General features: G+C 50.9%; 1 protein-coding gene across 1 annotated transcript; it reads right to left on the bottom strand.

Moving 5' to 3' along the window:
• Positions 1–3,448: 3,448 nt before the first annotated feature.
• LOC127297232 (12-oxophytodienoate reductase 1) lies at positions 3,449–5,056 on the bottom strand. Its single transcript, XM_051327527.2, has 2 exons — positions 4,471–5,056; positions 3,449–4,365 (listed from the first exon to the last, which is right to left on the bottom strand). The coding sequence occupies exons 1-2, from the start codon at positions 4,820–4,822 to the stop codon at positions 3,572–3,574; spliced, it is 1,146 nt and encodes a 381-aa protein (XP_051183487.1). The 5' UTR covers positions 4,823–5,056; the 3' UTR covers positions 3,449–3,571.
• Between the last annotated feature and the right edge of the window lie 7,850 nt (positions 5,057–12,906).

Below are 12,906 nucleotides of genomic sequence, written 5' to 3'. Positions count from 1 at the left end.
AACATGGTTAATGCTGACTTTTCTGAGAAAGAGGTTAAGGATGCTATATTTGGCTCTTATGCTGAAGGTGCTCCTGGACCTGATGGTTTTTCTTTCCTTTTTTACCAACACTTTTGGGAGCTCATTAGAGCTGATTTCATGGACATGGTTAAGGATTGGAATGAGGGGAAGCTTGATCTTTATAGATTAAATTTCTCTCTCTTGACTTTGATTCCAAAGGAAACTGATGCTGTAATTATACATAAGTTCAGACCTATTGCCCTAACCAATTGCAGTTTTAAGATTTTTTTAAATGTACCACCAATAGGCTGGGTGTGGTTAGTGAGAAACTTATCTCTCCTAAACAAACAACTTTCATTAAGGGGAGATACATTATTGAGAGTGTTGTTTCTTCCCATGAAGTTATTCATGATGCGGTTCATAGGGGGCAATCTGGCTTTATTTTCAAACTTGACTATGAAAAGGCATATGATAGGGTTGATAGAGATTTCCTTTTGAGAGTCATGAGGATGAGGGGCTTTAGCCCTAGATGGATGTCTATTATTGAGGGGCTTTTACATAAAGGCTCCGTTGGTGTTAGGATTAATGATTGCAATAGTCATTTCTCCTTACTAGCAGATGTGTGAGGCAGGGGACCCTATTTCCCCCATCCTCTTTAATTTCATGGCTGATGTCTTCACCAAGGTGCTATCTAAAGCTGCTGGTGATAGGCAGAATTCTAGCCTTATGCAAGAGCTGGGTAGAGGGGGGATCATTAGTATGCAATATGCTGACGATACTCTTCTGTTTCTTGAAAATAAGTTGCAATCTGTCATAAATTTAATGTGGATCTTAGCTTGTTTTGAACATATGTCGGGAATGAGAATAAATTTTCATAAATGTGATCTGGTACCTATTAATGTTGCTGAGGAGGATGCTCAACTTACTGCCCAATATCTAAGTTGTAAAATAGGGGAGTTTCCTATGAATTATCTAGGTGTTCCCCTACATCACAGCAAACTTAGGAAGGAGTATATTCAACCTGTTGTTGATAAAATCCTTAAAAAAGCTGGTGGTTGGAGAGGTAAACTTCTTAACCATGCTGCCAAGTTGGAGCTGGTCAGAAGTGTTCTGGCTAGTATTCCCATTTATCTCCTTAGTGTGATTAAGTTCCCAAAATGGGCCATTACCCTTATTAATTCCCAAATGGCACACAACCTCTGGGATAATTATGAGGGGCATCATAAATACCATCTAGCTAATTGGGGGCTGGTGACCAGGAAGGAGTATGGAGGCTTGGGCATCCCTGACTTATCAGAGATGAACATGTGCCTCTCAGCCTCTTGGGTCAAAAGATATCACTTGAGTGAAGATAAAGTGTGGAAACAAATAATAGATACCAAGTATAACTTGGATAATCCCAATCTTTTCTCTTGCTCCTTAGTTGGGGCCTCTCCCTTTTGGAAAGAGGTTTTGTGAGCTGCCAAAGCTGTTAGGATGGGCTATCAGTGGAAAGTGGGGAATGGTAGGAAGATTAAATTATGGGAGGATCATTGGTTTGGGTCCTGTTCGCTGGCTATCCAGTATTGGGAAATTTATTTCTTGGTGAATGAACAAAATAAGACCATTGCTGATATTTGGGATGGGTCTTCTCTGGAGATGACGTTTAGGAGATGCTTTGACCATAGATTGATGATCCAATGGCTGGAAATTCAACAAATTGCTCAGACTTTAACTTTAAATGATTCAAATGATAGTTTGATTTGGATGTGGGAAGCTTGTGGGCTCTATAGTGTGAAATCCTTTTATGCTGTTGTTAACTTTGGAGGGTTAAACCTGTTAATATTCATTGTGTTTGGAAAGTTAAAGTGCCCCCAAATATTCACTTTTTTCTTTTGGCTTCTTTTTCATAACAAGTTGCTCACTAGAGACAATTTGATTAAGAGACAAAATGTTGACGACTTGACATGTGTTTTTTGCAATGAATTAGAAACTTGTCAGCATCTCTTTTTTGATTGTGTGGTGGCATCAAAAATATGGGAAGACATTGTCATGGCTTTGGGTTTTAACCACAAGATCTCAAACATGCATGACATTTCTTCCTCGTGGGATGAATCTAAAAAGAATAATAATATCAACATGATTTTTGCTGCTATGTTGAGAACCATCTGGATTACCAGGAATGACTTTGTTTTCAACCGTTCACAATGAATTGGTATGCAGGGGATGTGGAGAAACTTGTTCTACAACTGTGCTCAGTGGAAAATTCTGGTGAAGGAAGAAAGAAGAGGAGAGCTGATGATGATGCTGAGCAAAGTGGAGGATGTGACTCGGCTGCCGCCGCTGCTATTGTGGCCGGAGCCTGATTGACGCCACCGAAAAAGGCTAGATCGACACTGGAGATCTGCGATATGAACATCGCCAGAGGTTTTGGTCCTTTGTTGATCACTGCTGAAGATCTGGGGAGGACCCTGATGGCGAATGATTTGAACCTGGTGGGAGATGGAGCCGGGTTCCAAGTTCACAACCGTCCCTGAGCTTTTTTCTTGATGTCCTACCTTGGGTCCTGTGTGTTGCTCCTATTCCAGTTGTTGGCTAAAACTTGTTGCTATTGGCGTCTTAGACTGTTTATGTGCCGTCGTAGTTTCGTTTCGTTGGAAAAGTGTGGGTGTGCGGGAGCGTGTGTCTCTGAACTTGACAGGTTGTATCTATGTCTGGTTTCAATATAATTGGAGCCGGGGCGTCTGCCCTTTTTCTCTGAAAAAAATCTCTAGCTTGTTGCCACAGACCAGCTGCCATCCTCAGGATCACGGTACATCGGTAGAGTTTCTTCGCGCAAGTACTTGTGTGGACTTGATATTCTGCTACCGCATCCCGCAGCATTGCATCATCAAGGAAGGAAGAGCGGGTAAGGGCTTGTAGGATTTCACCGTATGGGAGATCTGGGCGGTCGACCGAGTTGGGTCGACGCCGTCTGTGCTGGGCGGTAGCTTCAGCTGGTCGAGGCGCTCGCCGAGGAGTGATGATTGGTACTTCCGCAACCGCAACAATGGGTCTCCATCATCACCTGAATCAGGGCTGATGCTGCTGCTATCTTCATCAGCACAGCGCTGGCAGGAGGAGGACCCTGATTGGCTTCCATCATCGTCGGAATTCGAGTTGCTGGTGGTATATTCAACACGACGTAGGATGGAGGATGATCCTTTGATAAGGCGGCCACTTGGGCGTCCGCTGCGGCGGAGCCTCTTCTTCGGCAACGTCATCTGATCGACGAAACAGGGGTGAATCGGGAGGACGGAGGAGGTGGGTGGGGATAGTGATTCGGCGGCTAGGGTTTCGTGTGGATGAGGACACAACCTTAATAGCTAATTATCCCAAAATATCCTAACTAATAAAAAGGGCTAGGCACTTATATTTCTGTCACTACAAGTACTTTTTAGAGGCTAAAAAATTACACGGCACTGAAAAATTTCATGGATCGACAAAACATGAAAATGTTATATATAGAAAGTCAACAAATTTACACAATACCGCTCAGTACAACCCGAAAATCTACAATCAGGAACCTAGTGTGATATAAATTATACGACATTTACTCGATGGATACATCACAAGCTGAAGATGAGTAGTTGTCACCATCAAGGAAAGGATAGTCTGTGTAGCCAATGATCGAATCTTGTGTGTAGAATGTGGAGCGGTCGTACTCGTTTAAGGGCGCATCTAGGTCGAACCTCCTAGGCAAGTCTGGGTTGGCCAAAAAAAGCCTCCCGTATGCAACAAGGTCAACGTAGCCATCAGATACCACCTTGTTGCCCTCCTCTCTGTCATATCCACCGGCGGCAATGAAGGTGCCATTGAAAGCTTTCTTGAAGGGCAATAGCCCGTGGGGAATCTGTCTGCGTCCGTCGACGATGGCCATTCGGGGTTCTACCATGTGGCAATACAGAAAACCTTGGTGCTTATTGAGCTGCTCCACCAAGTAGGAGGCAAGTCCTTCTGGGTTGGAGTCGACGCAATCCATGTAGTCCACGAAGGGTGACAACCTGATTCCCACACGATGTGCCCCAACTTCGTTGACGACGGAATCAACAAGCTCCACAACGAAGCGACACCGGTTTTCAAGGCTCCCACCATACTCATCGGTGCGGTCATTGGCGCTATCCTTCATGAATTGCTCGAGGAGAAACCCATGTGCGCCATGGATCTCCACACCGTCGAACCCTGCCTCAATGGCGTTTCGGGCGGCACGCCTGAAGTCTTCAATGACATGAGGTATCTCATCTATCCTCAGGCCCCGAGGTTTGGGATACACTATGCCAGCCTCATCGTCGGGTGTTACAGGCTTGTCCGTGCTGGAGATAGGCGCCTGTTCACCCGTCTTGATTTCTGTTTTGTTTACACAATTAGTAAATTCTAGGAAGATAAATCCATATGATAGGTACAAGTTATGCAGGAGCAAACACTCTCATCTTATAGATGGACTGGACATACCAGTTGTGTAGACCCTCCCAACATGCGCAATCTGGCAGAAGAATAACGCTCCCTTGCGGTGAACAGCATCCACGATAGGCTTCCATGCCTCCACCTGTTCTTGCGTCCAGATGCCAGGGATCTCTGGGTAGCCCATAGAATCAGGAGAGATCACGGTGCCCTCTGAGATGAGGAGCCCGCCCCTGGTGGCACGCTGCGAGTAGTACACCGCCGCTTGCGGCTGCGGCACGCCGCCGTAGGAGCGGCACCGCGTCATCGGCGCGAGCACCACCCGATGGGTGAGATCAAACTGCCCCATCTTGTACGGTGTGAGCAGCGGGATCGCCGCCTCTTTGCCTGCCTGGTGAGCCATGTCGTCTGGAGTCTTGATTATTGATTCAGGTTCCTTCGCTTGAGTGTGCACACAGATGCTTGGCTGTTTAGGTGATATGGTATCTCACTATGCTCTGTTTCTTGCCTCGTATGAGTATTGATGTGTGCTGTTCTGGTTCAGGAGGTTGTATCATGTATTTATAGGTTCCGAAGTGGAGCAGCCGAGCAGGAAATGGTCTGTGATCTTTCCAGAGTGGACCGCTTCGCTCTTTGCCATTGACACTCGCGTGCCGTAATGGACGAGGAGGACACATCTCGTCAGTCGTCACCCTATTTGTCATCCCCGTTTTACAGTAGACTACTTCTGTCTTTCCCGTTTCCTCTCGTCATCCTCTTTGTCATCCCCGTTTTATAGTAGACTATTCTCTTTCCCCTTTCCTCTCGTCATCCTCATTGTCATCCCCTCTCAGCAGAACCATGGAGAACCACATAACACAGTAGGACCCCTCCTTCGCTGTCACCCAGGAAAGTGGACTGCTGCTTCGTTTTCGCACAAAGCAAATGTACCTTTCATGAATTGAAGTACCAGCAGTCAGCAGTTCCTAAGAAAAAGTATAGCACGTCGTCGTCAATAGAATGGTCAGCACAGAGTTGTAATTCTCCATACCCCAAAGCCCTTTCTTATGAATTTGACGAGTACTGAATCAATGAACAATCACGAGTTAACACGCCTGAACACAATTTGTTGAGTAACATATTGTATAGGTATAGGTCCCCGTGTTTTCTCAGGGTTGTACCTGTAGTTGTACATGTGTCCGCCTATATATACATGAGCAGCCGGTCCTATTGGTGCTGTGCAATCTCCAATAACCTTTCTACATGGTTTCAGAGACCCTTCGGGTCCTGACCTAGCCGCCGCCCTCCTCTCCCCTTGGGGCGCCGCCGGCCACCTCCTCCCAACCCTAGCCGCCGCCCCCTCCTCCCTCGGGCGCCGCCGGCCACCACCTCCACCAACCCTAGCCGCCGCCCCCTCCTCCCTAGGGCGCCGCCGCCTCCACCTCCACCAACCCTAGCCGCCGCCCTTCTCATCTAGGGCGCCGCCGGCCCTCACCACCACCACCACCGCTTCCGCCATGGCCGGTTTCTCCTCCTCCGGCTCCGACCCCTTCAACTCCTCCCGCTTCGGCAGCAGCAACCCCTTCGCCGGCCCCTCCGTCGCCGTCATCCGCGACATCCCCATCGCCGAGCGCGTGCCGGTGAAGCTCTCCACCACCGCTGCCAACTTCTTCCCGTGGAAGACGTACTTCGGGCTACTCTTCCGCGAGTATGATCTCCTCGATCACGTCGACGACACCATCGACCTCCTCGCCATGCCGCACGACCCCGAGTGGCTCGCCATCGACGCCACCATCATCAGCTGGTTCTACCAGACCGTCTCCAACGACATCTTCCGCACCGTCGTCCGCGACGGTGACTCCGCCCACACGGTCTGGGCCAAGATCACCGGCCTCTTCACCGACAACAAAATCCAGCAGGTCACCTTCCTCCAGCAGGAGTTCTTTGGCACCCACCAGAACGACCTGTCTCTCGACGACTACGCCCTCAAGCTGAAGAGCCTCTCCGACGAGCTCCGTGACTTGGAGTTCCCGATCGATGGCAAGATCATGCTCTCCACCCTGTCGGTGGGTCTCGGCGAGGATCTCAGCAACGCCGCCTCCAACCTCACGCTCCTCACCACGCCCACCTTCGAGAAGGCCGTGGCCTACCTACGCCTCGAGGAGTGCCGCCTCAAGCACCTTCGGGCTCGGGCGACCCACACTGCCTTCGTCGGCGGCTTCTCCCGCGGTGCCCAGGCCCCCGCGCCCCGCGCCCCTGCACCTCGTCCCAAGGGACCGCCGCCGGGCTTCCCCGCCGCCGGCCAGCCGCCCGGTCCGACCGGGGCCGTGGACCGGCCAGCCCGGTCACCAGGCTGGTCCGACCGGACCATGGACCGGCCACGCCGGCGCCCAGGCTGGCCAGACCGGGCCCTGGACCGGCCAGACGGCGACTTCTGGCAGTGGTCGCCGCGGCCGTCGTCGCCGTGGCGGTGGTGGCAACGGCGGTGGCAATGCTGCTGCCAACGCCTCTGCGCCTCGTCCACCTCAGCACACCGCCCCTCCGCCATGGACCGCCGGTCACAATCCATGGACCGGGGTCGTTCACGCCTACTCCATGCCTGTACCGCGCACCCCCTACCCGGGCATCATGGGGCCGCGCCCAGTCACTCACCAGGCGTTCTACGCGGCGCCCCAGCCCGCCCCAGCCTACGCCGCCCCACCGGGCGCGACCCCGTGAGATCCCGCGCTCCTGACCGCCCTCCAGAGCGCCCCCTCCGCCGGGGCGTATGGTGGCGGTGGCGACTGGTTCATGGACACCGGTGCTTCCGCGCATATGGCTGCGCACCCCGGTAACCTCTCATTTTCTGCACCCGCTTCCACTTCCTCTCGCATCATCGTTGGCAACGGTCATGCTCTTCCCATTACTCACACTGGCTCTGTCTCTTTTCCTTCCACTTCCACTCCTCTCTCTCTCTCCATAATGTTCTTGTTTCTCCTGACTTGATTAAAAACCTTGTTTTCGTTAAGTCTTTCTGTCGTGAAAACCCTGTGACTGTGGAATTTGACGCTTTTGGTTTCTCTGTCAAGGATGGTCGTACCCGGATGCTCCTCCACCGATGTGACAGCCCCGGCGATCTCTACCCCGTTGGCGCGGCCTCCACCACCAACGGCCGTCCACTCGCCCTCTCCGCCGGTGTCGACATTTGGCACGCCCGTCTTGGCCATCCTAGCTCCGCCACTCTGCGTCAAATAATGCAAGGCTTCTCCTTTACTTGTAATAAAACGGATGCCCACTCTTGTGAAGCATGTCGTCTAGGCAAACATGTTCGCCTTCCTTTTAGTTCCTCCTCCACAGTCGCGTCTTTCCCTTTTCAACTTATTCATAGTGATGTTTGGACCTCGCCGGTTCCGAGTAATTCTGGTTATAACTATTATCTTGTGATTCTTGATGATTACTCGCATTTTGTATGGACTTTTCCACTTCACCGTAAATCAGATGTTGCCGCCACCCTCATCGCCTTCTTCGCCTTTGTCTCCACTCAGTTCGGTCGCCCCATCCACGCCTTACAAACTGACAACGACAAGGAGTTCGACAACATCACCATTCGCTCACTTCTCGCCACCCACGGTGTCGTCTTCCGCCTCACGTGTCCATACACTTCCTCACAGAACGGCCGTGCCGAACGGATGCTTCGTACCCTCAACGACTGCGTCCGCACCCTTCTGTTCCACGCCTCCATGCCCCCGCGATTCTGGACGGATGCCCTTGCCACGACGACTCTCCTCGTTAACATCCGCCCGTGTCGTGTGCGTTGCTCCTACACGCCGCATCATCTCCTCTACGGTGCGCCGCCCGCCTATGATGACCTTCGCATCTTCGGCTGCCGGTGTTATCCTAACACTGATGCCACCGCCGCGCATAAGCTTGCGCCGCGCTCTCTCCCTTGTGTGTTTCTCGGCTACCCCGCCAACACCAAGGGCTACCGCTGTTACGACCCGGTCTCCCATCGTGTCCTCACTTCCCGACACATGTACTTTGACGAGTTGGTTTTTCCGTTTCAGCAGGGACTCATGGCGACACCTCCGACGACGCCCCCGGCGCCCGCTGGCCCTCTTGCGGCCGCGCGCCTACGACTGACCGCGGCGGCCCCTGCGCCGGCCCCGCCTGGTCCCTCGGCGTCCCCGTCACCCGTGGCGCCCACGGCGCCCCCGTCGCCCGCACTCGCGACGCCCGAGGCGCCCCGTCGCCCGCGACACCCGAGGCGCCATCGCCGCGGCGTCCCCTTCGGCCGCCTCTTCGTCGTCTGCCTCGTCGCCCGCCTCGCCACCCGTCGCTGCGGCTCCCGAGCCCATGCTCACCCGCGCCCGTGCGGGCGTGCGGCGGCCGTCTACACGCTACCCCGCCGACCAGTACGTCTGCGCGACGTCTCCGTCTACCGCGTCGCTTCCGGGCCAGCGGCAGCGACATCTTGCCGCACGACGGCGGCGCACCTTTCACCAGCCGACCCGGCCCAGCACCCGGTCCGGCCTGCCGCCCGGCGCGCCGCCCGGTTCTCCGCCCGGCCTGCCGCCCGGTCAGACCGCCCCCCGACCGGCCGACCCGGCCGGCCGACCCGGCCTGCTGCCCGGTCAGACCGGCTCCGCGATCGGTCCGGCGCCGCCATGCAGGAGGAGTATGATGCGCTGCAGCGCAATAGGACCTGGGAGCTCATTCCCCGCCCCCCTCGCGCCAACGTCATCACCGGCAAATGGGTCTTCAAGCACAAGCTCGGCTCCGACGGTACTCTCGAGCGCTACAAGGCGCGCTGGGTTGTGCGCGGTTTTCGGCAGCGCGCTGGCGTCGACTTCATGGATACGTTTGCCCCGGTTGTCAAACCGGGCACGATCCGCACGGTGTTGCACCTCGCCGCGTCTCGCGCGTGGCCGGTGCATCAGATGGACGTCTCCAATGCCTTCCTTCATGGCCATCTGCAGGAGCAGGTGTACTGTCAGCAGCCCATCAGCTTCGTCGACACCGAGCGCCCCGATGACGTGTGCTTGCTCTCTCGGTCCCTGTATGGACTGAAGCAGGCACCCCGCGCCTGGTACCAGCGCATCGCCGGCTTCCTGCATCAGCTTGGCTTCCGCTCCACGCGCTCTGATGCGTCGCTGTTCGTCTACCGGACCGGCAACGACATGGCATACCTGCTGCTGTACATCGATGACATCATCCTGACGGCCTCCACCGCTGGTCTTCTTCGATAGCTCACCAACAGTCTTCGCGCTGAGTTCGCGTTGAAGGATCTTGGCCCACTCCACTACTTCCTCGGCATCGAGGTTGTCCGGCGTGCGGACGGGTTCTTCCTCCATCAGCGGAAGTATGCCCACGAGCTTCTCGAGCGTGCAGGGATGCTTAACTGCAACCCTACGCCTACTCCTGTCGACACGAAGGCCAAGCTCTCCGCCAGTGATGGGTCGTTAGCGTCCGACGCGTCGTTCTACCGCTCCATCGTCGGTGCTCTTCAGTACTTGACGTTGACGCGAACGGAGCTCCAGTACGCCGTGCAGCAGGTGTGCTTGCACATGCATGCTCCTCGGGATGCTCATTGGGCCGCGGTGAAGCGGATTCTCCGCTACGTATGTGGTACCATGGGCTACGGCTTGTCGTTGCATGCTTCGCCCTCGACGTCGACTGACCTTGTCGCCTACTGATACGTCTCCAACGTATCGATAATTTCTTATGTTCCATGCTACTTTTATGATGATACTCACATGTTTTATACATACTTTATGTCATATTTATGCATTTTCTGGCACTAACCTATTAACGAGATGCCGAAGAGCCGATTCTTTGTTTCTGCTGTTTTTGGTTTCAGAAATCCTAGTAAGGAAATATTCTCGGAATTGGACGAAATCAACGCCCAGGATCTTATTTTTCCACGAAGCTTCCAGAACACCGGAGGAGATACGAAGTGGGGCGACGAGGCACCCACACAATAGGGCGGCGCGGCCAGGCCTTGGGCCGCGCGGCCATGGAGAGTGGGGCCCTCGTGGCGCCCCCAGACCTACCCTTCCGCCTACTTAAGCCTTCGTCGATAATAGTTCCAGTACCGAGAGCCACGATACGGAAAACCTTCCAGAGACGCCGCCGCCGCCAATCCCATCTCGGGGGATTCAGGAGATCGCCTCCGGCACCCTGCCGGAGAGGGGAATCATCTCCCGGAGGACTCTTCACCGCCATGGTCGCCTCCGGAGTGATGTGTGAGTAGTTCACCCCTGGACTATGGGTCCATAGCAGTAGCTAGATGGTTGTCTTCTCCTCTTGTGCTATCATTGTTAGATCTTGTGAGCTGCCTAACATGATCAAGATCATCTATTTGTAATGCTACATGTTGCGTTTGTTGGGATCCGATGAATATGGAATATTATGCTATGTTGATTATCAATCTATCTATGTGTTGTTTATGATCTTGCATGCTCTCTGTTATTAGTAGAGGCTCTGGCCAAGTCATTACTTGTAACTCCAAGAGGGAGTATTTATGCTCGATAGTGGGTTCATGCCTCCATTAAACCTGGGACAGTGACAGAAAGTTCTAAGGTTGTGGATGTGCTGTTGCCACTAGGGATAAAACATCAATGCTATATCTAAGGATGTATTTGTTGATTACATTACGCACCATACTTAATGCAATTGTCTGTAGTTTGCAACTTAATACTGGAGGGGGTTCGGATGATAACCTGAAGGTGGACTTTTTAGGCATAGATGCATGCTGGATAGCGGTCTATGTACTTTGTCGTAATGCCCAATTGAATTCCACAATACTCATCATAACATGTATGTGCATGGTCATGCCCTCTTTATTTGTCAATTGCCCAACTGTAATTTGTTCACCCAACATGCTATTTATCTTATGGGAGAGACACCACTAGTGAACTGTGGACCCCGGTCCATTCTTTACATCGAATACAATCTACTGCAATACTTGTTCTACTGTTTTCTGCAAACATCATCATCCACACTATACATCTAATCCTTTGTTACAGCAAGCCGGTGAGATTGACAACCTCACTGTCACGTTGGGGCAAAGTAATTTGGTTGTGTTGTGCAGGTTCCACGTTGGCGTCGGAATCCTTGGTGTTGCGCCGCACTACACTCCGTCACCTACAACCTTCAACGTGCTTCTTGGCTCCTACTGGTTCGATAAACCTTGGTTTCTTACTGAGGGAAACTTGCTGCTGTACGCATCACACCTTCCACTTGGGGTTCCCAACGGGCGTGTGCTTTACGCGTCAACAAGCTAATTTCTGGCGCCGTTGCTGGGGAGATCAAGACACGCTGCAAGGGAAGTCTCCTACTTCCAATCTCTTTACTTTGTTTTTGTCTTGCTTTACTTTATTTTATTTACTGCTTTGTTTGCTTTCTTTATATCAAAAACACAAAAATAGTTACTTGTTTTACTTTACTTAATTTAGTTTGCTTAGTTTATTTTTATTGCTAAAATGAGCAATCCTGCAATTGCATCTTTTTGTTTCTTGTTTTTATTTCACTAGTTAGGCATAATGGAAAATAACTGTGAGCTTTTTAATCTATTTCCTGAGTTAAGACATGGATTGTTTGATGCGAAAATTAAAAAACCCATGGAACCTTATTTGCATGATAGTAGCAATGTTATTAGCATGAACTCTTTGAACAATATTATTGCTAATACTATGGAAGAATTTAAGCTTGGGGAAGCTGGTTTTGATGAGCATGATATTTTTAGTCCCCCAAGCATGGAGGAGGAAATTTACTTTGATGATACTTTGCCTCTCAATTATGATGATAATAATGATAGTGGTATTTTGGTGCTACCTACTATGGAGGATAAGTTTATTATGATTATACTATGCCTTCTATATTTGATGATGAGAATAATAATGATAGCTACTTTGTTGAATTTGCCCCCACTACAATTAATAAGAATGACTATGCTTATGTTGGGAGTAGCAATTATTTTATGCATGAGACTTATGATAAGAATGCTTTATGTGATAGTTATATTGTTGAGTTTGTTCATGATGCTACTGGAAATTATTATGAGAGAGGAAAATATGGTTGTAGAAATTTTCATGTTACTAAAACACCTCTCTACATGCTGAAAATTTTGAAGTTACTTGTGTTTTATCTTCCTATGCTTGCCACTTTGTTCTTCATGAATTTGTTTATTTACAAGATTAATTTTCATAGGAAGTGGGTTAGGCTTAAATTTGTTTTGAATTTGCTTTTTGATGCTCTCTTTGCTTCAACTCTCATCCTTATGTGAGCATCATTAAAATTACTGAGCCCATCTTAATGGCTATAAAGAAAGCACTTCTTGGGAGATAACCCATGTTTTTTTATTTTACTACTGTTTTGTTGTGTCTTGGAAGTTGTTACTACTGTAGCAACCTCTCCTTATCTTAATTTTGTTGCATTGTTGTGCCAAGTAAAGTCTTTGATAGTAGAGTTGATACTAGATTTGGATTGCTGCGCAGAAACAGATTTCTATCTGTTACGAAATTGAGTCGC

Source organism: Lolium perenne, chromosome 4, assembly GCF_019359855.2.
Source record: "Lolium perenne isolate Kyuss_39 chromosome 4, Kyuss_2.0, whole genome shotgun sequence".
Lineage (NCBI taxonomy): Eukaryota > Viridiplantae > Streptophyta > Magnoliopsida > Poales > Poaceae > Lolium > Lolium perenne.
Note: the sequence above shows the minus strand (reverse complement) of the source record. Positions and strands in the feature narration are given on the sequence as shown.